The 27,457-nt window shown below is 39.6% G+C and overlaps 1 protein-coding gene across 1 annotated transcript in view; it reads right to left on the bottom strand.

The window, feature by feature from the left end:
- Window positions 1–27,457, bottom strand: part of TRPV4 (transient receptor potential cation channel subfamily V member 4) — a 305,278-nt gene that overhangs the window by 18,183 nt on the left and 259,638 nt on the right. Inside the window, exons 14-15 of the mRNA XM_053702109.1 lie at window positions 25,104–25,231; window positions 18,229–18,350 (exon numbers count right to left, since the gene is read on the bottom strand). Of these exons, the coding sequence (XP_053558084.1) occupies window positions 18,229–18,350; window positions 25,104–25,231 (250 nt within the window). The remainder of the gene's footprint in view (window positions 1–18,228; window positions 18,351–25,103; window positions 25,232–27,457) is intronic.

Below are 27,457 nucleotides of genomic sequence, written 5' to 3'. Positions count from 1 at the left end.
GTGTTGGTTTGAGTCAATGCAGAGTTTTTCACGAAATGTGACAAGGGATTATAATTAATAAATTTATTTTTGTTATGAAATAAATTCTCTGTGTGCCTTTATTTCCCTTACTTTATCAGACCATTATTATATGGTCTGATACTATATCTCCCTGTATAAATTTAACTTCATTACTGATTAAGGGTGGCACCGAAATCTATATCATCAGCAATATTTTCCATTCTCTCATACACCCCCATTTATATAGTTAATTCTTTGTTGTCATTTCCATCATATTTAAAGAGGTAGATTGTTCTGCTGTTACCCAGTCTGGGCTAAAACAACAATTGACTACTGCATTCTATGTGTAACCTATATGATTGTGTTACTGTGAGTGTGTATGCAAGTATGAGTGTGCGATTTTGTATTTGCTGTACGTCGGATAGTGTTTACTCTGAAAACATTTTTGGCTGCGCTGTATGCGGCACAAGAGAGTTTGGATTTTGTCTTAAACTAAAGGTGGAGACCCTAGGAGCAGCATATGGGGACTAGAGAATAATGGGTCCACTGAGCATCAGCAGCACATGGAAACTGGGTGAGGAAGTGACACACAGAGGAGGCATCCTGCGCTGACAACCTCTCTCCGCCACTTCAGAAAAAGGATGGCATTTTTTAAAATTTAGTTAACTGTTCCTTCTAATGCTTAGTGATTACTAGTGGTCTTTTCCATGTGTTCCTGTGCAGGGAGGGGGGGGGGGGGGCTTGGTCAATAGTTTAGTAAGGGGCCCCAACATTTCTAGTGGTGGCCATGTCTAGAAGACACATAATAAATAAGCCTATGTTGTTTTAAATATATAATCCCAGTCATATATGCTACTTAAACTTCCCTAAATTTAACCAAAATGTGGCCAACAGTTAATAACCTAACCATACTTTGATTTCTAATATGTTATATAAAAAAGGTCAATGGTGGAATTTTCCTCTTGAATTTTTTTTTACAGTGGGTGGTTCTGAACAATCCTTGAGTTTGCTTACTGATGACCTTTGATAAATATTATCTATAATACATCACAAACTTCCCCCTTATACAATTTTCCCTGTTTATTTCATATCGCACTACTTAGTATACTGATCGTTTCAGTATCTTTGTTTAAAGCTTTTTTTTTTTAAGATTTTAAGATTTCTTCTTAAAGGGACATCCTAGTGTAAAAATTAAATGTTCAATTTAATTAGAGAATTCTATATTAAAGGGAAAGTCAAGTAAAAAAAAATGCATGATTTAAATAGGGCATGTAATTTTAAACAACTTTCCAATTTACTTTTATTACCAATTTTGCTTTGTTCTCTTGATATTCTTAGTTGAAAGCTAAATCTAGGAGGTTCATAAGCTAATTTCTTAGACCTTGAAGGCCACCTCTAATCTGAAAGCATTTTGACAGTTTTTCACCACTAGAGGGCGTTAGTTCATGTGTTTCATATAGATAACATTGAGCTCAGGCACGTGAAGTTCCTAGGAGCAAGCACTGATTGGCTAAAAATGCAAGTCTGTCAAAAGAACTGAAATAAGGGGGCAGTTTGCAGAGCCATAGATACAAGGTAATCACAGAGGTAATAAGTATATTATTATAACTGTGTTGGTTATGCAAAATTGGGGAATGGGTAATAAAGGGATTATCTACCTTTTGAAACAACAAAAATTCTGATGTTTACTGTCCCTTTAAATACATTCCCTTTTTATTGTGTGTTTAGCTTCTTTTAAACATGTAGTTTAAAGTTGTTCTCCTGAAACTCCCCAACTTTGTTTTAGATGAGTATATGGCCAGTGATTGAAGCATATGTATGTATGCCTGCTTCTTATTTTCCCACCAGCTCATCAGGAGTAGTATAAAAACACAAATCTAACTATCCATGTATCCCCTTTGCAGGTGTTAGCCACGCAGTAAAAGAAAAAAAAAGTATTTAAAAATAAAATGTGGTAATGAAACAAAGCACTTAATTTGTACAATACTCTGTCACTTTGACATATTTTGGTGCTATTTTTAAGATATTTGCATATGAAGCATTTTTGATAGAATAAGAAAGGTTTGACAAACCTGGTCTTCAGGGCACCACTGGTGCCTTAAAATTAGACCCTGTTGGCTTTGTTTGGAGCACGCATGAGTTCCCCACACTTTACCACAACTGTTTGCCGCAGTAGTCACAACTTACATATCGCCTGGACTTACAAGACCTTTCCTAGGCCACACTGCTGGGATCTATAAGTCCTAGACTGCTGCGCAGTCAAAGATGGAGGGGTTCAATTTTTGCAAGGGCTTTATAACCTCTGCTTGATTCATCTGCAGTTTGTTAAGACAGCACACAGTGTCCAAAGCTTGAATTTCTTCCGGTTACAGAAATGGCAGCGGGACAAGATACAGGTGTGTTATTGTCAGCAAATTTGTTAAAGGGATAGTAAAGTCCAAATTAAACTTTCATGATTCAGATAGGGCATGTATTTTTAAACAACTTCCTAATTTACTTTTATCATAAAAATTGCTTTGTTCTCTTGGAATTCTTAGTTGAAAGCTAAACCTAGGTAGGCTCATATACTAATTTCTAAGCCATTGAAGGCCGCCTCTTATTTAAATGCATTTGACAGTTTTTCACAGCTAGAGGGCATTAGTAGTTCATGTGTTTCATATAAATAACACTGTGCTCACACAAGTGGAGTTATTTAAGTCAGCACTAATTGCCTGAAATGCAAGTCTGTCAAAAGATCTGAGATAAGGGGGCAGTCTGCCGAAGCTTAGATACAAGGTAATCACAGAAGTAAAAAGTATATTTCTACAACAGTGTTGGTTATGCAAAACTGGGGAATGGTAAATAAAGGGATTATGTATCTTTTTAAACAATAACATGTTGGTGTTAACTATCCCTTTAATACAGCTGTTTAACTAATCCTGTGGTTGTGTTAAAGGGACACTGAACCCAATTTTTTTTCTTTTGTGATTCAGACAGAGCATGCAATTTTAAGCAACTTTCTAATTTACTCCTATTATACATTTTTCTTCGTTGTCTTGCTATCTTTATTTGAAAAAGAAGGCATCTAAGCTAAGGAGCCAGGCATTTTTTGGTAAGTACCCTGGACAGCACTTATTTATTTGTGGGTGAATTTATCCACCAATCAGCAAGAACAACCCAGGTTGTTCACCAAAAACGGGCCGACATCTAAACTTACATTATTGCTTTTCAAATAAAGATACCAAAAGAATGAAGAGCATTTGATAATAGGAGAAAATTAGAAAGTTGCTTTAAATTGCATGCTCTGTCTGAATCACAAAAGATAAACATTGGGTTCAGTGTCCCTTTAACTTTTAGGACTGGCTTTTAAATCTCAAACAAATATGTCAAGCACTGGTATAAGTCATTTTTTTTTACAGCACAAGATTCTAACTAGCAGCATTTACTGCTAATGTGTTGTAACATTCAGGGTCACAGAACAAGGAAGTAAAATAGCATGAAACATCATATTCATATAAATATTTGTAACATTTGTACTAAATTATGTTTACATACTTAAAATGCTAAAAACTGATTGCTCTTAAAGGGACAGTAAAGTCAAAATGAAACATTCTTGATTCATACAAAGTATGACATTTTTAAAAAAAAACTTTTACTTGGAGTACCAAATTTGCTTTGTTCTTGTGGTATCCTTTGTTGATAAGGTCAGGAGCAGCAATGTAATACTAGACGCTAGCTGAACACACCTGGTGAAACAATGACAATAGGATTATATGTGAAGTCACCAATCACCAGCTTGCTCCCATTAAAGCACTTCTGCTCCGGAGCCTACCTAAGTATACTCAACAGGAGAAACCAAAAAACAAAGCAAATTGTAATAATGAAAGTAAATTGGAAATGTGTTTAAAATTGCATACTCTATCTGAATCGCTAAAGTTATATTGACTTTACTGTCCCTTTAAATGGCCACTATACATTAAAATAATTAAATAAGTTATATATAGGTATGTCCCTTTAAACATTAGCAGATTTTCAATGTGATAAGGAGAGTAAATATCCCAAATTTACCTTTAAACGGTGTCCTGCAAGCGTTGCCCTCCCCATTTAATATAATCAGCTGTACAGTGGCACTTGCAGGACAATTTTCTCTGCACGTGCATGTGAAGCACAACTTGATATCCTCAGTGCACCAGCATTATAAACACAGCATTTTCTCAGAGAGCCAGAGGAGCTTATATTATTTTAGCAATGATACACATTGAATCATTAATGAATGATATACGTATCTTATGATGTGTTTAAAATGCTGGTGCACAGAGCATACTTAAATACCCTCTTGAAACAGCTATAGCTTTTACTAGAAGCATTTTTGCCAATACATGCAAAAGGGAAATGCACACGTATCCATCCCAATTGTGATGAGAGCAGGATGTGATGTCACTAGTTTGGGGGCGGGGCTTAGGTCCGGGAGTCTGTGTCACAGTTAGTTAGTGCAATCAACCTGAATAGATGTATGTTTCTGTGCTCTGTAATAAAATAGAGTTGTACCATCATTGCTGTGTCCTGCATCTCATGACATGGTGTCAGAAGTTCTGGCCTGCGCTTCTGTTCCTGATCGATGACAATGTCAAAGTTTACCCCACCTGAGCCTTTTGATTTCTATCAGCCTGCAGCTTGGCCCACATGGCGTCAGCGGTTTCTGCGCTTCAGGATTGCTTCCAAACTGAACAAGGAGAGTGGGGAAGTACAAGTTAATTCTCTTTTATACTCTATGGGGAAAGATGTGGAGCCAGTGTTCAATGCTTTTACTTTTCAAGAAGGGGAAGAATTTAACTTTGATATAGTTATGGATAAACTCAGTGCCCACTTTGTGCCTAAAAGAAATGTGATTCATGAGAGAGCTTGTTTTCACAAACGTAATCAGCGTGTGGGAGAATCTGTGGAGTCATTTGTGCGCAGCCTGTATGAACTAGCTGAATTCTGTGAGTTTGGTGTTGCTAAAGAAGAGCAAATCAGAGACAGAATAGTTATTGGAATTGCAGATGCTGAAGTCTCACTGAAGCTGCAGTTAGAGCCTGATTTAACGTTAGATGGGGCTATTAGGATGGCCCGCCAGAGTGAACTGGTGAAAAAGCAAAGTGCTGATCTGAGGTCTGAGAGTATTGTGGATGAAGTGCAACAGTCCAGGAAAACTGCTTGTGAAAGGCACAGTGTGAGCGGTAGATCTAAAATAATGGACAGGCCTAGAAGTGGATGGGCGCAGCATGCCCGATGCACACGGTGCTACCATGCCCATGATCAGAGTGTTATATGCCCGGCCAGAGATAAAAGATGCCGAAAATGTAACAGAATGGGCCATTTTGAAGTGGTGTGTAAAACTGAATACATTAAGGAGATGCAGGTGGACAGTGATCAGTTACTTTTACTGTAATGGGAGCCAAAGTTGATTTTAAGATTGACACAGGAGCAGATATCACTGTAATGTCTTTTGCTGAATTTATGAAACTGCCTCGACAGCCCCAGCTGGCGAAGGTTACTACAAATGTCCATAGTCCCGGTGGCCGCATTGATTGTGCGGGGAAATTTCTTGCCAGCTGTGAGTACAAGCAAAGAAAATTCACCATGTGGGTGCATGTGATTCGAGGCCAGTGTGTTAGCAATTTATTAAGCAGAAAAGCAGCCTGTGATTTGGGCCTCGTGGCCAGAGTAAATGAGATCTCCGAAGATATGTTTGGCGAATTGGGCCTACTGAATTGCAAGCCAGTTCGTATAGCACTTAAAAGTGACGCAGTCCCATACAGTATTTCTACTCCCCGTAGAATTCCATTCTCGCTCATGCCTCAAGTGGAGAAAGAGCTTGAAGTCATGGGGGTTATTGAAGAGGTTGTTGAAGCAACTGACTGGTGTGCCCCCATTGTTCCGGTTGCAAAGAAAAATGGAAAGGTGCGCATCTGTGTGGACCTGAAAAGGTTGAACGAGGCAGTGAAGAGAGAGAGATTTGTGCTGCCGACATTAGAAGACATAGCTCCAAAGTTGGCTGGGGCGAAGTTCTTTTCTACATTAGACGCTTCTAGTGGCTTTTGGCAGATCCCCCTGGATCCAAAGTGCCGCAAACTGACTACCTTTATCACACTTGTAGGTCGGTTTTGCTTCTGCAGACTCCCTTTTGGGATATCCTCTGCTCCAGAAATTTTTCAAAGGGAAATGAGTTCTCTCCTAAGTGACCACGTGGGCACGGCAGTCGTCATGAACAACATTCTGGTGTATGGGTCTACAGCGGAGGAGCATGATCAGCGTTTATGTTGTGTGCTGCAGGCTATCAAAGAGTCTGGGCTGAAGTTAAATAAAGAGAAATGCCATTTTAGGAAAACTGAATTATGTTACTTTGGGCATATCATCAATGGGGATGGCATCAAGCCAGACCCCGTGAAAATGTGCACTATTGAACAGATGAAAAGTCCTTCTGATGTACATGAGCTAAGACAGATATTGGGCCTTGTAAATTATGTGGGCAAGTTTCTTCCAGATTTATCAACAGTTCTACACCCTATCACAGAGTTGCTAAAGAAAGACGTTGCCTGGGTCTGGGGACCTTCACAAGAAAAAGCTTTTATGCAGGCCAAGTTCCTGATGGGGTCTGCCCCAATGCTGGGGTTCTACGACCCTTCCAAAAAGACTGTGGTTAGTGCTGATGTAAGCAGTTATGGGTTGGGGGCTGCTCTCCTGCAGTTAAATGAAAATAAACTACAGCCCATCGCCTATTGTTCCCGCACACTGATGGCTGCGGAATCAAAATACGCTCAAATTGAGAAAGAGTGCCTGGCTGCAGTTTGGGCCTGTGAGCGCTTTCAGCGTTATCTAGTGGGTCTGGAGAAATTTAGTTTGGAGACTGACCACAAACCGCTAGTCCCTCTAATCAACTCTTATGATATCGACAAAACACCCTTAAGATGCCAGAGACTTTTAATAAGACTGCTTAGGTTCAATGTTCAGGCAGTACATGTGCCGGGGAAACAACTGGTTGTGGCGGATACACTATCCAGGCTCCCGCTGGCTGCTGCTGAAGAATCCTCCACTGAATCTGATGTGAAAGTGTATGTTGATTCAGTTCTGGCCTCTTAGTCCATTTCTTCAAGGAAACTGGAGGAGATAAAGAAAGAGGCATATTTGGACACAGATCTGCAAGAGGTTATAAAGTACATAAAAGAAGGCTGGCCCGAGAGCCGGGCAGCCTGGATGTCTAAGTTCTTACCAGCCAGAGAGGTCGCAGCTCACGGAGCTGGAGGGGTTGGTGCTGTTCCAAGACCGCATCGTAATTTCTGTCAGCATGAGGAAGGAGATGTTGAACAGGATCCACGATGGCCACTTAGGCTTTACAAAGTGCAGAGAAAGGGCAGCTACAGCTGTGTGGTGGCCTGGGATCAGCTCCGACATTGCAAATCACGTGTCTAAATGTGCCTTTTGCCGGTGACACCGACCTACTCAGAGAAGGGAGCCCTTGATTTCTACTCCGCTGCCTGCGGGGCCGTGGCAGAAAATAGCTGCTGATTTGTGTGAACTGCACGGGAAAAAGTTCCTTGTTGTGATCGACTACTATTCCAGGTATTTGGATATTGCACCTCTGAATGATATCACAAGTCAAGCCGTTATCATTAGTTTGAAGAGCTTGTTCGCCTGGTGGGGCATTCCAATGGAGCTGGTGAGTGATAATGGTATGCAGTTCGCTTCTACAGAGTTCAGTGCTTTCAGCAGGGAATATGACTTTGTACATTCCACGTCAAGTCCACATTATCCGCAGGCCAACGGAATGGCTGAAAGGGCAGTTCAAACAACAAAATTAATTCTAAAGCAATCTGAGCCGTTCCTAGCCCTCTTGTCATACAGTGCGACGCCCATTTAAGCCACCGGGTTTAGCCCGGCACAGCTGATGCTAGATTCGCACCACTTTACCCTCAGTGGGTGTCTTCAAGCCGCCTGGCCCTGTTCGTCGGGACGAAGTCCTTAGGAGGGATGAAGAGGCCAAAAAGGGTTATCGTTTCTTCTACGACAGGAGACATTCTGTCAGGCCCTTACAGGAACTGAATGCGGGGCAAAGTGTCAGAATTAAACTGGATGATGAGAAGAAATGGAAGACGCCTGCTACGGTAATTGGACGCTCTCCAGAACCAAGGTCTTATACAGTCCTTACTGATGGAGGGACGGTTACACGCCGTAACCGAAGACATCTTCAGCCTGTACCCGAGAGTCTGGAACCGGATGCCTCAGTACCACCGCCGGTGGGATTCCCTGTTCTAAGAGAGGTGCCTTCCCCTCAGCAAGATCACAGCGGGGATATATCTTTGCCTCCAGCGGACTCTTATTCACCATCTTCTGTATCAGAGGACAGTTCATGCAAAGTTACATCAAGCGGAAGAGTGGTGAAACTTCCGGCCCGATATAGGGACTGACTTTAGCTAGAACAGTGACCGGAAGTATGGGCAGAATAATCCCATGGTCACTGTGGACTAGGGTAGTCTACCCCGATGTCCAAGTCAGGATGTAATTTATGTGTTTATATTTTCTGAACCTATTTGTTTATATATTGTTCGAAAAAAAAATTTGTTGTATACTCTGTTTGTATACCTTGTTATTTGTTATATTCAAATGTATGCTTCGCCTTTGAAAAAGGGGAAGATGTGATGAGAGCAGGATGTGATGTCACTAGTTTGGGGGCAGGGCTTAGGTCCGGGATTCTGTGTCGCAGTTAGTTAGTACAATCAACCTGAATAGATGTATGTTTCTGTGCTCTGTAATAAAATAGAGTTGTACCATCATTGCTGTGTTCTGCATATGTCCTGCATCTCATAACACCAATTTTGTCTGGAATGTTCATTAAGTTTCTACTTTCACACAAGAAAAACTGAAGGGACTATGTGCTTATGTATCTTGAGGACCTGCACATGCAGCATTTAAAGGAAAAGGGAAGAACAGACGAGTGGTTAAAACATTTCCGTTTCATATGAACACGTGAAGAAGTTTTATTTCATAGAAAAGACCTGCACGAATGATCTCTAGTACAAAACGGTCATCCTCTCCATCTTTTGCAGGAACTGGAATTCTTGCTTAGGCCTAGATTTAGAGTTCGGCGGTAAAAGGGCTGTTAACGCTCCGCGGGCTTTTTTCTGGCCGCACCATAAATTTAACTCTGGTATCGAGAGTTAAAACAAATGCTGCGTTAGGCTCCAAAAAAGGAGCGTAGGGCATTTTTACCGCAAATGCAACTCTCGATACCAGAGTTGCTTACGGACGCGGCCGGCCTCAAAAACGTGCTCGTGCACGATTCTCCCATAGGAAACAATGGGGCTGTTTGAGTTGAAAAAAAACCTAACACCTGCAAAAAAGCAGCGTTCAGCTCCTAACGCAGCCCCATTGTTTCCTATGGGGAAACACTTCCTACGTCTGCACCTAACACCCTAACATGTACCCCGAGTCTAAACACCCCTAACCTTACACTTATTAACCCCTAATCTGCCGCCCCCGCTATCGCTGACCCCTGCATTACAGTTTTAACCCCTAATCTTCCGCTCCGTAAACCGCCGCAACCTACGTTATCCCTATGTACCCCTAATCTGCTGCCCTAACACCGCCGACCCCTATATTATATTTATTAACCCCTAATCTGCCCCCCTCAACGTCGCCGACACCTGCCTACACTTATTAACCCCTAATCTGCCGAGCGGACCTGAGCGCTACTATAATAAAGTTATTAACCCCTAATCCGTCTCACTAACCCTATCATAAATAGTATTAACCCCTAATCTGCCCTCCCTAACATCGCCGACACCTAACTTCAATTATTAACCCCTAATCTTCCGATCGGAGCTCACCGCTATTCTAATAAATGTATTAACCCCTAAAGCTAAGTCTAACCCTAACACTAACACCCCCCTAAGTTAAATATAATTTTAATCTAACGAAATAAATTAACTCTTATTAAATAAATTAATCCTATTTAAAGCTAAATACTTACCTGTAAAATAAATCCTAATATAGCTACAATATAAATTATAATTATATTATAGCTATTTTAGGATTAATATTTATTTTACAGGCAACTTGGTATTTATTTTAACTAGGTACAATAGCTATTAAATAGTTAAGAACTATTTAATAGTTACCTAGTTAAAAAAATAACAAATTTACCTGTAAAATAAATCCTAACCTAAGATATAATTAAACCTAACACTACCCTATCAATAAAATAATTAAATAAACTACCTACAATTACCTACAATTAACCTAACACTACACTATCAATAAATTAAATAAACACAATTGCTACAAATAAATACAATTAAATAAACTAGCTAAAGTACAAAAAATAAAAAAGAACTAAGTTACAGAAAATAAAAAAATATTTACAAACATAAGAAAAATATTACAACAATTTTAAACTAATTACACCTACTCTAAGCCCCCTAATAAAATAACAAAGCCCCCCAAAATAAAAAATTCCCTACCCTATTCTAAATTAAAAAAGTTACAAGCTCTTTTACCTTACCAGCCCTGAACAGGGCCCTTTGCGGGGCATGCCCCAAGAAGTTCAGCTCTTTTGCCTGTAAAAAAAAACATACAATACCCCCCCCCCAACATTACAACCCACCACCCACATACCCCTAATCTAACCCAAACCCCCCTTAAATAAACCTAACACTAATCCCCTGAAGATCTTCCTACCTTGTCTTCACCATACCAGGTTCACCGATCCGTCCTGGCTCCAAGATCTTCATCCAACCCAAGCGGGGGTTGGCGATCCATAATCCGGTGCTGAAGAGGTCCAGAAGAGGCTCCAAAGTCTTCATCCTATCCGGCAAGAAGAGGACATCCGGACCGGCAAACATCTTCTCCAAGCCGCATCTTCTATCTTCTTCCATCCGGTGCGGAGCGGGTCCATCTTGAAGCAGGCGACGCGGATCCATCCTCTTCTTCCGATGTCTCCCGACGAATGACGGTTCCTTTAAGGGACGTCATCCAAGATGGCGTCCCTCGAATTCCGATTGGCTGATAGGATTCTATCAGCCAATCGGAATTAAGGTAGGAATTTTCTGATTGGCTGATGGAATCAGCCAATCAGAATCTAGTTCAATCCGATTGGCCGATCCAATCAGCCAATCAGATTGAGCTCGCATTCTATTGGCTGATCGGAACAGCCAATAGAATGCGAGCTCAATCTGATTGGCTGATTGGATCAGCCAATCGGATTGAACTTGATTCTGATTGGCTGATTCCATCAGCCAATCAGAAAATTCCTACCTTAATTCCGATTGGCTGATAGAATCCTATCAGCCAATCGGAATTCGAGGGACGCCATCTTGGATGACGTCCCTTAAAGGAACCGTCATTCGTCGGGAGACATCGGAAGAAGAGGATGGATCCGCGTCGCCTGCTTCAAGATGGACCCGCTCCGCACCGGATGGAAGAAGATAGAAGATGCGGCTTGGAGAAGATGTTTGCCGGTCCGGATGTCCTCTTCTTGCCGGATAGGATGAAGACTTTGGAGCCTCTTCTGGACCTCTTCAGCACTGGATTATGGATCGCCAACCCCCGCTTGGGTTGGATGAAGATCTTGGAGCCAGGACGGATCGGTGAACCTGGTATGGTGAAGACAAGGTAGGAAGATCTTCAGGGGATTAGTGTTAGGTTTATTTAAGGGGGGTTTGGGTTAGATTAGGGGTATGTGGGTGGTGGGTTGTAATGTTGGGGGGGGGGTATTGTATGTTTTTTTTTACAGGCAAAAGAGCTGAACTTCTTGGGGCATGCCCCGCAAAGGGCCCTGTTCAGGGCTGGTAAGGTAAAAGAGCTTGTAACTTTTTTAATTTAGAATAGGGTAGGGAATTTTTTATTTTGGGGGGCTTTGTTATTTTATTAGGGGGCTTAGAGTAGGTGTAATTAGTTTAAAATTGTTGTAATATTTTTCTTATGTTTGTAAATATTTTTTTATTTTCTGTAACTTAGTTCTTTTTTATTTTTTGTACTTTAGCTAGTTTATTTAATTGTATTTATTTGTAGCAATTGTGTTTATTTAATTTATTGATAGTGTAGTGTTAGGTTAATTGTAGGTAATTGTAGGTAGTTTATTTAATTATTTTATTGATAGGGTAGTGTTAGGTTTAATTATATCTTAGGTTAGGATTTATTTTACAGGTAAATTTGTTATTTTTTTAACTAGGTAACTATTAAATAGTTCTTAACTATTTAATAGCTATTGTACCTAGTTAAAATAAATACCAAGTTGCCTGTAAAATAAATATTAATCCTAAAATAGCTATAATATAATTATAATTTATATTGTAGCTATATTAGGATTTATTTTACAGGTAAGTATTTAGCTTTAAATAGGATTAATTTATTTAATAAGAGTTAATTTATTTCGTTAGATTAAAATTATATTTAACTTAGGGGGGTGTTAGTGTTAGGGTTAGACTTAGCTTTAGGGGTTAATACATTTATTAGAATAGCGGTGAGCTCCGATCGGAAGATTAGGGGTTAATAATTGAAGGTAGGTGTCGGCGATGTTAGGGAGGGCAGATTAGGGGTTAATACTATTTATGATAGGGTTAGTGAGGCGGGTTAGGGGTTAATAACTTTATTATAGTAGCGGTGCGGTCCGCTCGGCAGATTAGGGGTTAATAAGTGTAGGCAGGTGTCGGCGACGTTGAGGGGGGCAGATTAGGGGATAATAAATATAATATAGGGGTCGGCGGTGTTAGGGGTAGCAGATTAGGGGTACATAGGGATAACGTAGGTGGCGGCGCTTTGCGGTCGGAAGATTAGGGGTTAATTATTTTAAGTAGCTGGCGGCGATGTTGTGGGGGGCAGATTAGGGGTTAATAAATGTAATATAGGGGTCGGCGGGGTTAGGGGCAGCAGATTAGGGGTACATAAGTATAACGTAGGTGGCGGTCGGAAGATTAGGGGTTAAAATTTTTAATCGAGTGGCGGCGATGTGGGGGGACCTCGGTTTAGGGGTACATAGGTAGTTTATGGGTGTTAGTGTACTTTAGGGTACAGTAGTTAAGAGCTTTATAAACCGGCGTTAGCCAGAAAGCTCTTAACTCCTGCTATTTTCAGGCGGCTGGAATCTTGTCGTTAGAGCTCTAACGCTCACTGCAGAAACGACTCTAAATACCGGCGTTAGAAAGATCCCATTGAAAAGATAGGCTACGCAAATGGCGTAGGGGGATCTGCGGTATGGAAAAGTCGCGGCTGTAAAGTGAGCGTTAGACCCTTTAATCACTGACTCCAAATACCAGCGGGCGGCCAAAACCAGCGTTAGGAGCCTCTAACGCTGGTTTTGACGGCTACCGCCGAACTCTAAATCTAGGCCTTAGTGTCTACATATTATGACCAGCTGCCTATAATTGTGTTACTACACACAGACATATCTATTTCACATGTACAAGTTGTATCTCCAATAAAGCATTAAAAGCTATTTGTGATCGTCTATTTATCCCTCGCTAACTTCACAATGACCTACACAAACCTTGAACATAAAACAAACAGATATTTAATAGAAATAAAAAAAATATTCAGAAGTAGAAAGTGAGTGATTTAAACATATTAAAATGACACAATGTATGTCACTAAAAACATTTTAAGATTAAAGGACCCGATTCTCTAAAAATATCAGTCAGCCCTATGAAGTCCTTCACAGGATTCTGATATGGTTAAATTAACCTCAACAGACGAGTACCATATGTGAAGAAATAACACATAGATTACAATATATAGCGCTCAATCAAACTAACAGTTTAAAAATGAATTTTAAGTCCTATGTAAAAATCATTTATAAAGTATGCATTTAAAAAGTGTAATAATAGTAGGCATTATAGTTCATATTCAAAATACACAGCAAAATGTACATTTAAATTGCATAGTACACATGAAAGATTGTATTTAAATGAACAATGTAATTTAAAAACAATAAAGTTAAAATCATATCAAAAAGTAAAAAATGTAAAGCATGCTTTATTTTATAAATGTAAAATGAGACTGAATAGGGGTATTTCTTGTTGAAGTTCTTTCACAGATGTCATCCTATTATCTATGCATGTTACACCTGCAGTTCTCCCTGTTTTATGTCAACATATGCACATATGTAGTTTTAAATTACACAAAGGTATTGCACTGAAAGAGAAAAAGACTTACACTAGAAGCAAACACTATTAAAGTAAGTGGAAAAAAACATAATTTATGCTTACCTGATAAATTTATTTCTCTTGTAGTGTATCCAGTCCACGGATCATCCATTACTTATGGGATATTCTCCTTCCCAACAGGAAGTTGCAAGAGTTCACCCACAGCAGAGCTGCTATATAGCTCCTCCCCTAACTGCCATATCCAGTCATTCGACCGAAAACATGCAGAGAAAGGAAAAACCATAGGGTGCAGTGGTGACTGTAGTTTAAATTAAAAAATTACCTGCCTTAAAATGACAGGGCGGGCCGTGGACTGGATACACTACAAGAGAAATAAATTTATCAGGTAAGCATAAATTATGTTTTCTCTTGTTAAGTGTATCCAGTCCACGGATCATCCATTACTTATGGGATACCAATACCAAAGCTAAAGTACACGGATGAAGGGAGGGACAAGGCAGGTACTTAAACGGAAGGTACCACTGCCTGAAAAAAATCCTTTCTCCCAAAATAGCCTCCGAAGAAGAAGCAAAGTATGAAGCGCAGACCAAGACGCCGTCTTGTAAATCTGTTCAACAGAAGCCTCATTTTAAAAAGGCCCAAGTGAAAGCCACAGCTCTAGTAAAATGAGCTGTAATCCCTTCAGGAGGCTGCTGTCCAGCAGTCTCATAAGCTAAATGAATTATGCTTTTAACCAAAAAGAAAGAGAGGTTGCTGAAGTCTTTTGACCTCTCCTCTGTCCAGAGTAGACAACAAACAAAGTAAATGTTTGATGAAAATCTGAAGTAGCTTGTAAGTAAAACTTTAAAGCAAGAACCACGTCCAAATTGTGTAATAGACGTTCCTTCTTTGAAGAAGGATTAGGATACAAGAATGGAACAACACTCTCTTGAGTGATATTCTTGTTAGATACCACCTTAGGTAAAAAACCCAGTTTTGATACGCAGGACTACCTTATCCATATGGAGGACCAGATAAGGAGAATCACATTGTAAAGCAGATAACTCGGAGACTCTACGAGCCGAGGAAATATCTACCAAAAAGGATCTTTCCAAGATAAAAAGTTTGATATCTATAGAATGAAGAGGTTCAAACGGAACTCCTTGAAGAACCTTAATAATCAGGTTTAAGCTCCATGGCGGAGCAACAGGTTTAGACACAGGCTTGGTTCTAACCAAAGCCTGACAAAATGCCTGAACGTCTGGAGTATCTGCCAGACGCTTGTGCAAAAGAATAGACAGAGTAGGAATCTGTCCTTTTAAGGAACTAGCTGACAACCCTTTTCTCAAAATCATCTTGGAGAAAAGATAGTATCCTGGGAATCCTGACTTTACTCCATGAGTAACCCTTGGATTCATATCAATAAGATATTTATGCTATATACCTGTTAAATTTTCCTAGTAACAGGCTTTCATGCCTGTATTAAGGTATCAATGACTGACTCTGAGAAGCCATGCTTTGATAACATCAAGCGTTCAGTCTCCAGGCAGTCCATCTCAGAGAAGTTTAATTTAGATGATTGAAAGGACCCTGAGGTAGAGGGTCCTGTCTCAGAAGCAGAGACCATGATGGAAAGAATGACATGTCCACCAGATCTGCATACCAGGTCCTGCGTGGCCACGCAGGCGCTGTTAAAAACACCAAAGCACTCTCCTGCTTGATTTTGTGCAAAGACCTCCGGAGGGAATTCCCACTTCCCCGGGAGAAAAGTCTGACGACTTAGAAAATCCACCTCCCAGTTCTCAACACCTGGGATATGGAGAGCTGATAGACAAGAGAGAGTCTCTGTCCAGTGAATTATTTTAAGACTTCTAACATCGCTAGGGAACTTCTGTTCCCCCTTGATGGTTGATGTAAGCCACAGTCGTGATATTGTCCGACTGAATCTGATGTACCTCAGAGTTGCTAACTGAGGCCAAGCCTGAAGAGCATGGAATATCGCTCCCAGTTCCAGAATATTTATTAGAAGGAGGGTCTCCTCCTGAGTCCACTATCCCTGAGTCTTCAAGGAGTCCCAGACTGTATCCCAACTTAAAAGGCTGGCATCTGTTGTAACAACTGTCCCATCTGACCTGCGGAAGGTCATACCCTTGGACAGATGGACCCGAGATAGCCACCAGAGAAGAGAATCTCTGGCCTCTTGGTCCAGATTTAAGAAGGGGACAAATCTGTGTAATCCCCGTTCCATTAACTGAGCATGCATAGTTGCAGCGGTCTGAAAATGTAGGCGTGCAAACGGTACTATGTCCCTTGCCGCTACCATTAGGCCATTTACATTCATGTGCCGAGCCACCGAAGGGCGCGGATGGAATGAAGAACACGGCAGTGATTTAGAAACTTTAAGAGAAACAAATTTTGTCAAAATTTGAAAAACAGTGAAAAAAGGCAGTAAATCAAACGAAATTTTTACAGTATATGTAATAAGTTAACAGAGCATTGCACCCACTTGCAAATGGCTGATTAACCCCTTAATGCAAAAAACGGATCAAAAAAACGAAATAGACTTTTTTAACAGACACAATAAAACTGTCACAGCTGTGCTGTGGATTACCTTCCCTATAAACTATTTTGGAAGCCCTTTAGAGATGTCCTGTAGTATTCATGGGACTGCTGAGGGAAGCTGGATGATTCATTTTGTAATTTTAACTGCGCAAAAAAGCGCTAAAATAGGCCCCTCCCACTCATATTACAACAGTGGAAAGCCTAAGGAAACTGTTTCTAAGCAAAATTTAAGCCAGCCATGTGGAAAAAACTAGGCCCCAATAAGTTTTATCACCAAACATATATAAAAAAACAATTAAACATGCCAGCAAATGTTTTAAATTACACTTTTATAAGAGTATGTATCTCTATTAATAAGCCTGATACCAGTCGCTATCACTGCATTTAAGGCTTTACTTACATTACTCCGGTATCAGCAGCATTTTCTAGCAAATTCCATCCCTAGAAAAATATTAACTGCACATACCTTATTGCAGGAAAACCTGCATGCCATTCCCCTCTGAAGTTACCTCACTCCTCAGAATATGTGAGAACAGCCATGGATCTTAGTTACTTCTGCTAAGATCATATTTTTTGAAAACGCAGGCAGATTCTTCTTCTAAATACTGCCTGAGATAAACAGTACACTCCGGTACCATTTAAAAATAACAAACTTTTGATTGAAGAAATAAACTAAGTATAAAACACCACACTCCTCTTACGACCTCCATCTATGTTGAGAGTTGCAAGAGAATGACTGGATATGGCAGTTAGGGGAGGAGCTATATAGCAGCTCTGCTGTGGGTGAACTCTTGCAACTTCCTGTTGGGAAGGAGAATATCCCATAAGTAATAGATGATCCGTGGACTGGATACACTTAACAAGACAAACAGCCATTTGGTTTGCATTTGCTTTAAAAAAACGTTGTTAGTGCTGGGTTCTACCACATTGACTCTCTGCAGCAAGATTCTTCATTCCAGAGAACTTCATTACAGTTTAGGGGAGAAAGTTCAGCACTTGCTGGGGCATTGATGTTCAGCCAACCTTTTTCTTTTACAGAATTGAGTGAAGTGTGCCCATGCAAGGGTTGCTGAGAATTTGGGTCCAAAATATTTAGGTAAGATTCCATAAGCCAGTGTTTCTCAATGCCAGAAGCATCACTAACATGCCAGATTTACATTATTTTGCTGACTAAATGATTTGAGACTGTTAAACAACTGTACTATGGAATAGCCGAAGAATTAAGATGAGTAGCTTAGAAACAAAATATTACAATTTGGACTCGTAGGGTTCTTCAGTGACTGGAGCAAAGAAGCACTGCCATAAGTAACTTGTGATCTTTTAACAGTCATCCCTTCTTTTATGTGACACCTCAGAAAATACATGGTTTGATAAGCACTATCAAAAAAAATATCCATGTTATTAATGCTAGAATCTCCAATCACACCTGTTTCCCAGAATATATAGAAGAAAATAGAATATAGTCAGAAGAACAAAGAGGATATGTTTATCTCAATTACAATCTCCTACTAAATGTTCCACTCTGGTATGTTTATGGTACTTCAAATTTAATACAATAGATCACACCTACCTCTTCGTAAGTGTCGAACTGTCTGGGAAAACCCGTAATACTGATAAGTATCATTCTTTCCAGGATCCTCATTAATAATACCAAGATTTTGGTTCCAGTGGGACCAGTTCACCTCATCAACCCTAAAACAAAGGACATGACATAAAGGATATTATACTCGGACAAATGCATTATCGGCACACTACTTTATTGTTGACATAGCTTTTTGTGAACCGCACAAATCTTTTCTGAAAACATTTGTTAAATAGTCTCAAAATCCGGCCTGGGGAGCTCTACTGACAGTAATTCAATGCAGATATACTACTTTCTTGGTTAATTCTTTTAATTTAAAAAACTAAAACATTAACTAGTATTTTCCAAAATAATTGAAAGGCTTGGAATATTTTATTCACAGAAAAATGAAAGAAATCTGTACATTTTTACCCACTTCAAGCAAACTGTTAAAAACACAGTGGACAAAAGGTATCAATATATAGAACTGTGACTATGCATAAGTAACAACTAGGGCTCCTATCTAGGAAAGCAAAGCCCAATTGTAAATTGTTTCAAGTAAATATGCATCAAGTTTGGGAGGTTCAAGTCTTTGGTATCCAGAGAAGGCTGCTACACACTGCATAGCAATACACTGTCACCCTCACAGGCAGCTAAGTGGTTAACTAGTTTGCTATCACCTGTCACATTTTATTCTGCAGCACGTACATGCGTTTTGCAGAATTTCGTCCAGCTCTGTAATACAATCTGCACAAAGCAATCCATAGGAGGCAAATAAGCTGTATTAAATAATGTGATGAACATAGCACCTCCAGATCTCCAGATGGAGAACAGCATGAAAAGTAATTGAACAAGTCATGATCAGTCACATTTAAGTTTATGTATTGTACTGCTTTTATTTCCTGATCTTTAGGCAACTACAAGAAAACGTTTATTTTGTTCAAATTAAATTTTAGTCACTCTGACAGGAATTATGTGGACCTTCAATAGGGCTCAACAAAATCACAGCACCAGGGTGCCATGGTAACCTCCAAAACATTGTCCCAGGTGACGTGATCTGTAAATTTTGCCTTTGTCCTGTTTTTTCTACTGCCATACTGTCCCTGTGGCTGTCAGAATTGTGCTTTAAAACTACAAAAATCATAATGGGAATAGTAATTCCCATCATGCTGCACTCAATTAAATGAGCAACTCCAGCATCTGTGGGACCTAGATCGGTGTGCTGGGATGCTACAACACTAAATCCAAACCACCAATAAAATCAATACTACAAGTCTTCTATGCAGCAGTAATTTATTCCTTCCATTGACTGTGTGAGGCAAGGAGAGAGTTTATGTCCTGAGTCCATACCTCTCAACATTTCCCAGAGGCTTTGAGGACAGGGAATTTATAAAACTTGGGGGTTGCCCACTGGCATTTTGTGGGAGAGGTGTGGTTGTAAATTGGAGGGGCCAAGGTATTTTGTGGGTGGGACTGGGCAGTTCCTGTAAACCAGGTTGCCAAAAAGCTCCAGGCAGGAAAAACACTAGACCTTCCTACATGTGACAATCCAGCAACATTGGGATGGGTGGGAGGTGTTTGTTTTATATGCACAGCCCCCCCCCCCCCACTTATGAAAACCTCAAATATTTTTCATAATACAAACAATAGAATACATAATATACTTGTAATACTATCAGCCTTCCACATGTATCCCTCAGGCCTTCACAGTACCACCAGGACCGTCTTTAACACAGGGCAAAAGGGGCAGCTGCCCAGGGCCCAGTTTCTGTTGAGGGGCCCAAGAGTACTAAAAAAAAAAAATTTTTTTTTTTTTTTTTTTTTATGGTTCATACCAGACTGCTGATTTGACATGGGGAACACACACATTCAGTCCTAATACTGTCACAGTCAAAAGTACTCTGCTTATATATATATTTTTTAAACTGTGCCAGACCGTGCCGGTGTCATGTGATATGCCAAGCTATTTCCATGTGCTGTTTTAGATGTGCACTGTGCAGCACTGAATGCTAAGCCCTAACTCAGCATCCAGCCATTCCCACTGCATCATAAAAGGTCCTACTGGGGTTACCACTGTTACCAGGTAACTGCTCTGGTGGTAGGGATTGTTTCTGGGTAGGGCTGACTGTAAGCGCATGCAGCAGAAAGCTGGAGCGGCAGGCACATGAGGATTTGAGCATCTGTGCAGCTGCATACACTGCTCTCTTCAGTCTTGAGGCTGTGTGACTCATCTCACACTGTATCCATGCAGCCTTGGACAGACAGCATCTAGTCTGCTGGTCCCCTTAGCCCTGCTCTTTCTGCTGTGGCCCTAAGATCAACTAACTGAAGTTTTTTAGGGTAACAGCGCTTTGTAGAAAGGTGTCAGTGGGAATAATAAGTGAGTGCACACACAACCCTCCCCATGCAGCATTGTCTAGTGCAAGGTGAGAGGGAACTTGTTCCTAGCAAAGAAGTGACATGTGCTGCTGTGGCTGATGTATAGTGTCATGCTGATACTTCACACATTAATGTAAGGTTTATTTTTATAGTTTTTGTTTTCTCTCTGTCTCAGATTTTACAGCTTCCCATAGTAGTTCTGGTGTTCCAGTCAGTAAACTTATACGGCACCGCCATGCTTCCTCCTCAGTCTTTACCTTGCTTTGCTCCTGTTGGCTGCCCTAAATCTCTTTAACCAGCTAACCTCACACCAGAATCACATTCAAAAGAATATTAAATGAATCCACAGTGGAGGAATTTATATATTTATTTACTTATTAGTACTGTTTAGGTCCAGTTTCACATATTGCAATTTATTTAATTTTTTTAAATGATTAGCTCAGCAGTGGATAATCCACTCCTGGGCTAATAATTAAAAAAAATTGATTTAGGTTTTTTTTGGGATGTTGGGGTGGAGAGCGAAATTGCATGGGGGGGGGGGGCAAGAACATTATCGCCCAGGGTCCAGTCAATATTAAAGACGGCCCTGAGTACCACTAAAGCAATTTTTATTCTCTATATTCAAGTGGTCTTGGCAGACGAAGCAAGGATGCCCCGCATTTCACCACAATCTTTAAACAATTTAAAAGGGACAGTAACCGCTAAAATGTCTATCATGAAACTGAATCAGCATTATTTAAAAACACATTAAAAAGATTTATGCATGAACAAAGGGCAAAAGAACAGAAAAGTCAAAATGATTATGATAGAGAATTTTAACCAACTTTCCCATTTACTTTTACTATCAAATCTGCTTCGTTCTCTTGGTATTCTTTGTTGACAAGTATGCTTGGGAGCAGCAATGCACTAACAGGAAGTAGCAAAACACACTGGGTGAGCCAATGACAAGAGGCATATCAGTGCGGCAAGCAATCAGCACTTAGTTTACAGCACTGCAATAGTGCTCCTGCAGTCAATAAAGGATTCTAAAATAAAGAGAACAAAAACAAAACTTATAGTAGACGTAAAATGGAAAGTTGTTTAAAATTGCATATTCAATCTAAATCATGGAAGAACATGTTTGTGCACAACTGAGCCTCTAGGACTGAATAATGCTCATTGGTTGATAAGGAGAACGGTTTTATTATTGGGCAGAGCCTCACAAGTATAAAACCAACAGTTTTTCCTCGGTACAGGAACATTTTTTTTTAACATAAAACAAAAACTAGAATCCATTTAAATAATTATCTATGTTTGATGCAACAAAGAAAATAAAATACTTGTGGCCTTGGTCTGACTAGTGCAGAAGGACTAGTTTATCTTTTTACAAATAGCTGCCTCCTGGTTTCCATATGGATGTATAAGTCTGCTACTGACTAGAAGTTATAAAGACTGGTGTTTTTACTTTGCATGTGTAAATCCTTAAAAGGAAATAAAACTCCTTATAATTACACAACTTTCCTGTCATTTTGAAGACTTGACTTGAAGACCAGACTTGAAGACCAGTCAAGTATGAAAACTTTCTGAATGCATTGTTTGCTGAACCAGCCAACGTTTACTTTATATGCAAATTCAGACAAGACTTGCCAGTGTCATTTTGTTAGCAAAACATGCCTTGCTTTTCAGTATATTTTTCTGTGCAAGTTGTTCTCATTCGTCATTAGAGTCCTGGGACCTAGTTGTATGCCAACAAGAATTTCCTTTTAGTTTTACATTGACTTTAAACAGCTTTTAAACTTTTAAAAAGTAAAAATATTTTTAATATGCTTAAAGAGATAGAAAAGTAAAAAAAAAGCTTGCATGATTCAGATAGGGCATAAGCATTTAGTTTTCAGACACTTTTAAATTTACTTATTTTTTCAAATGTTTGTTCTTTTAGCATCCTTTGTTGAACAATAATACTTACATATCCTATACTACTGCGAGCTAACTATGGTTGGTGGCTACACAAATTTGTCTCTTGTCACTGGCTTACCAGATGTGTTCAGAAAACTCCTAGTTGTGCTTCGCTGCTCTTGAGCTGACTTTAACCATGTGTTTAATCCCTTTACAGGAGTTAGGCAAATGGTTATATACAATCAATAACACAAAATTACAATGCTCTATTATATTAGAGGATTTCACTTTTTGCACTTTTATATCCCTATATCTGGCTGTCCAAACTTCCTTTATTTACACTGTTGCTGGCTGTCAATCTAGACACAGCCGTTGCCAACATGAAAATGTCCACCATCAATTACAGAGACATTTGGTTTTAGTTTTCAGTTTACACCAGGCTGCCCTAGAAAATGCATCATACAATAAAAAAGGGTTAACCTCAAATTAATGTGCATGGGTGCTGATGATTCCATGGAGAGCCACAAACAGACTATGAAAATGAGATAACCTTTACAACCTCACTTTACACAAAAAGATAAAATACAAACGGTCTAATGAGGACTAATTATAAATCTATAACAGATATTCCATTAAATGCTGTCATAATTCCCTTTCAAGGCTTGTCTCTCATATTTACTAGAAGATTTAAATACCATCTGTTATTTCATGCTGTGCCTTGTGGTTTAGCTGGAGACTTCATTAATATGCTAATTATCCAGCATTTTTTGCACAGGACTCACCACTCCCCTCCTAATGACTAGAGCTGCCTTTGGGAACCAGTAACAATTAACAACCTTGCTGCCACTGATGCATTAAATACACTAAAGGGCAAACATAAATGGTGGTGGATTCACAGAATAACCTCCTAGTAGATTATAGGACCATCAAGTAAATTATATAGTTTTTAAATACTAAGCTCAATATAGAATAGAATATAAAGTAAATATGGCTGAAAATAAATGCTTTTAAATCTCATGTAATGTAAAAAAAATATTTTAATAGTTCAAAATCAAATCATGATCATAATACAGTAACATTCTTCATATTCTCTAGAAACTCTCAAATGGTATTTGGGGACTTGGTTTCTCACAGCCAGAAGTAATGAGAGTTATGTCGGTCTGTCAATCAGAAAAGTTCATCAGCTGATCATAATTGGTAACTTTTTGCTTGATCGGATATGGTCACAAGTGATGATTATAGCAGTGGGACATACCACATGCAGGGTAGACTTCTGCAACAGACTTCAGGCAGCCGGAAACAGATTACAAAATTAATAGACTTTTGTTTGAAAGAAACCAACTGACCTTAGTGCCCAGAAAGACTTCAACCGAAAAATAATAAGAAATATGTCTCAAAACACAACCATACATTTAATCTCAGAAACAGCTATATGGATTGTGGAACTGCTGTAGGCAGCCATTTCTTTCACAAACATTTGGACTCCCCGAGAAGGCACTAAACAGTTAGGAAGTATATCCCCACCCAGGGTAAATTAAATGCTTTGTTATGTCATAGTGTATACAAAAGAGATTACATTAGCATTCAATTTTGTCTACATTCTGTATTAGAAATCAACCAAAGTATTTAATTAAGGGTATTGGTAGTTGTAATTATTGTATTTTGTAGCCTAACAAAACAGCCGTTTGTTTAAGCCGAGAAAAGCATTTCCTTTTTTTTTTTAAATAAAGGTTTTTATTCAGCTCAGATATCCTTTCTTTTGTTTTATATAGCCAACACTGCATTCACTGATTCCCACAACTACAGACTGGCCCTGAGATTTATTGGGGATATGGTTTGGTGTTTTAGCTGGTTATTGTATAAAATTGTATGTGGAAGGTTACATTTATTATTAGGACAATTCTGTGGCTATTGGGATTCTTATTTATGTAAAGTTTGCCAGTTCAGATTTAGGGCCCAATGATTTAAAACTCTCTGCCCTGGAAAGATTATCTAAGATGTCTCTTCATCAAGAATTTTAGAAACCAGGGCATAACTATAGGGGTGTCACTGGTCTACACTGCTACCGGGTGCATCCTTTTAGGGGGTTCACTGCTGCTCAAGCAGAATCAGATTTCAGAGCAAGTTGTTTACAGGGCTGCAGTTTTTCTAATCACCACTAGAGGTTGCTAAACTTGTGGCTGAAAAGCAACCTGAAAAAATGAAAGAAGGCACAGCATAGAAAGCAAGTAGTTTGCTTTGCTGCTGTAGTGATAGTTAGGAGTGTTTGCTAAGCTGTGCATCAACTCTCCTCTTGTGTGTGCATGTGTTTGTTTGTGTGTTCGCGTGTGTATGTATGGGGGGGTGTGTGCATGGGTGCGTGCGTGTGTGCGCGCACGCGCAAGTGCTTGTCACCAATCAGCAGCTAGCTCCCAATAGTGCATTGCTGCTCAAACCTAAATAGGTATACTTTTCAACAAAGGATACAAAAAAATGAAGCAAATTCGATAATAGAAGTAAATTGGAAAGTTACTTAAAATGAATGCTCTATCTGAATCATGAAAGTTTAATTTTGACTTTACCATCCTTTTAAGCTAATGATAGCAAAATAAGACTAACATGATCAGGGTAACACTAAACAATGCTATTACCTAAAACACCAGCGTCGATCTGGAGTTCCGTCAGAATTCTTACCGACCGTTACCATCTCCCCTGAGCGGAAAGCTTTTCTCATGAAGACTGGAAATGACCTCTCAATATCTAGGATGGTAGTTGCCCACTAATAGAGAAAACAAAAGGTTCTGTGTCAGAAAAGACTGCTACAAAAGAATTTTATATTCACTAATGAAGGCATAAAGCTCTGCTCGTACAGACTGTAAACTCTGCAGCTTGTCAACCTAAACAGACACAGTGAATGCTATTAGCGATCTAGAACTTGGAATGTTTAGATACATTTCTGGCTAGAAACAGAATTCAGGGATATGATTGCTGATGTTAAATGGGTCACATTTTTAATGGGATTTATTTAAGCTCAACTGGAGCTTTTTTGTAAGTATAAAGATTTGTATATTTTGAACTCGGCAGACTTCTGTCTTTCTCCTGTTAAGTGTAGTCAGTCCACGGGTCATCATTACTTATGGGATATTAACTCCTCCCCAACAGGAAGTGCAAGAGGATCACCCAAGCAGAGCTGCTATATAGCTCCTCCCCTCTACGTCACACCCAGTCATTCTCTTGCACCCAACTAATAGATAGGATGTGTGAGAGGACTGTGGTGTTTAAACTTAGTTTTTTATATCTTCAATCAAAAGTTTGTTATTTTAAACGACACCGGAGTGTGTTGTTTCCTTCTCAGGCAGAATTTGAAGAAGAATCTACCTGAGTTTTTTGTATATGATCTTAGCGGACGTAACTAAGATCCGTTTGCTGTTCTCAGCCATTCTGAGGAGTAAGGTAACTTCAGATCAGGGGACAGCGGGCAGGTTCACCTGCAAAGAGGTATGTTGCAGTATATTATTTTCTAAGGAATGGAATTGACTTTGAAAATACTGCTAATACCGATATAATGTAAGTACAGCCTTAAATGCAGTAGTAGCAACTGGTATCAGGCTGACATGTATATATGTTTACACTTAAGTATTTCTGGGGAATGGCACTTCACTGGGAAAATACTGTATGCATATAATTTTTAGCCTAACTTGCAGTGGGAGCGACTAGCAGCAGGCTTTTTAATGACATTTCATATATTAGATTTTAAACGCTTACTGGCATGATAAATCGTTTAATTATCTGAGGTACTTGGTGAAAAATGTTTTGGGCTTTATTTTCCACATGGCTGCCGTTGTTTTAAATTAAAACAGTTTACTGAGCTTCCCTCACTGTTGTAGTGTGAGTGGGAGGGGCCTATTTTGGCGCTTTTTCTACGCATCAGAAATTCAGTCACAGTCTGTCTTTTTCTCCCTGCATGATCCAGGACGTCTCCACAGAGCTCAGGGGTCTTCAAAACTAGTTTTGAGGGAGGTAATCACTCACAGCAGACCTGTGAGACTGTGCTTGACTGTGATAAAAACGCTTATATTGTCAATTGTTATACGTTTTTTCTGATATTAAGGGTTAATCATCCATTGCTAGTCTAATTGCTAGTTTGTTTAAACATGTCTGACACAGAGGAAACTCTTTGTGCAATATGTTCAAAAGCCAAGGTGGAGCCCAATAGAAATTTATGTACTAATTGCATTGATGCTACTTTAAATAAAAGTCAATCTGTACATGTTAAGCAACATTCACCAGACAACGAGGGGGAAGTTATGCCGACTAACTTGCCTCACGTGTCAGTACCTGCATCTCCCGCTCAGGAGGTGCGTGATATTGTAACGCCAAGTACATCAGGGCGGCCATTACAAATCACTTTACAAGACATGGCTAATGTTATGACTGAAGTTTTGTCTAAATTGCCAGAACTTAGAGGTAAACGAGATCACTCTGGGATGAGAACAGAGTATACTGATAATGCTAGAGCCATGTCTGATACTGCGTCACAATATGCAGAGCATGAGGACGGAGAGCTTCATTCTGCGGGTGACGGATCTGATCCAAATAAATTGGATTCAGACATTTCAAATTTTAAGTTTAAGCTGGAAAACCTCCGTGTATTGCTAGGGGAGGTGTTAGCGGCTCTGAATGATTGTAACACAGTTGCAATCCCAGAGAAAATGTGTAGGTTGGATAAATATTTTGCGGTACCGACGAGTACTGACGTTTTTCCTATACCTAAGAGACTTACTGAAATTATTACTAAGGAGTGGGACAGACCCGGTGTGCCTTTCTCACCCCCTCCTATATTCAGAAAAATGTTTCCAATAGACGCCACCACACGGGACTTATGGCAAACGGTCCCTAAGGTGGAGGGAGCAGTTTCTACTTTAGCTAAGCGTACCACTATCCCGGTGGAGGATAGCTGTGCTTTTTCAGATCCAATGGATAAAAAGTTAGAGGGTTACCTTAA

This window comes from Bombina bombina, chromosome 2 (assembly GCF_027579735.1).
Source record: "Bombina bombina isolate aBomBom1 chromosome 2, aBomBom1.pri, whole genome shotgun sequence".
Taxonomy (NCBI): Eukaryota; Metazoa; Chordata; class Amphibia; order Anura; family Bombinatoridae; genus Bombina; species Bombina bombina.
This window is presented reverse-complemented; position numbering and strand designations above follow the sequence as displayed.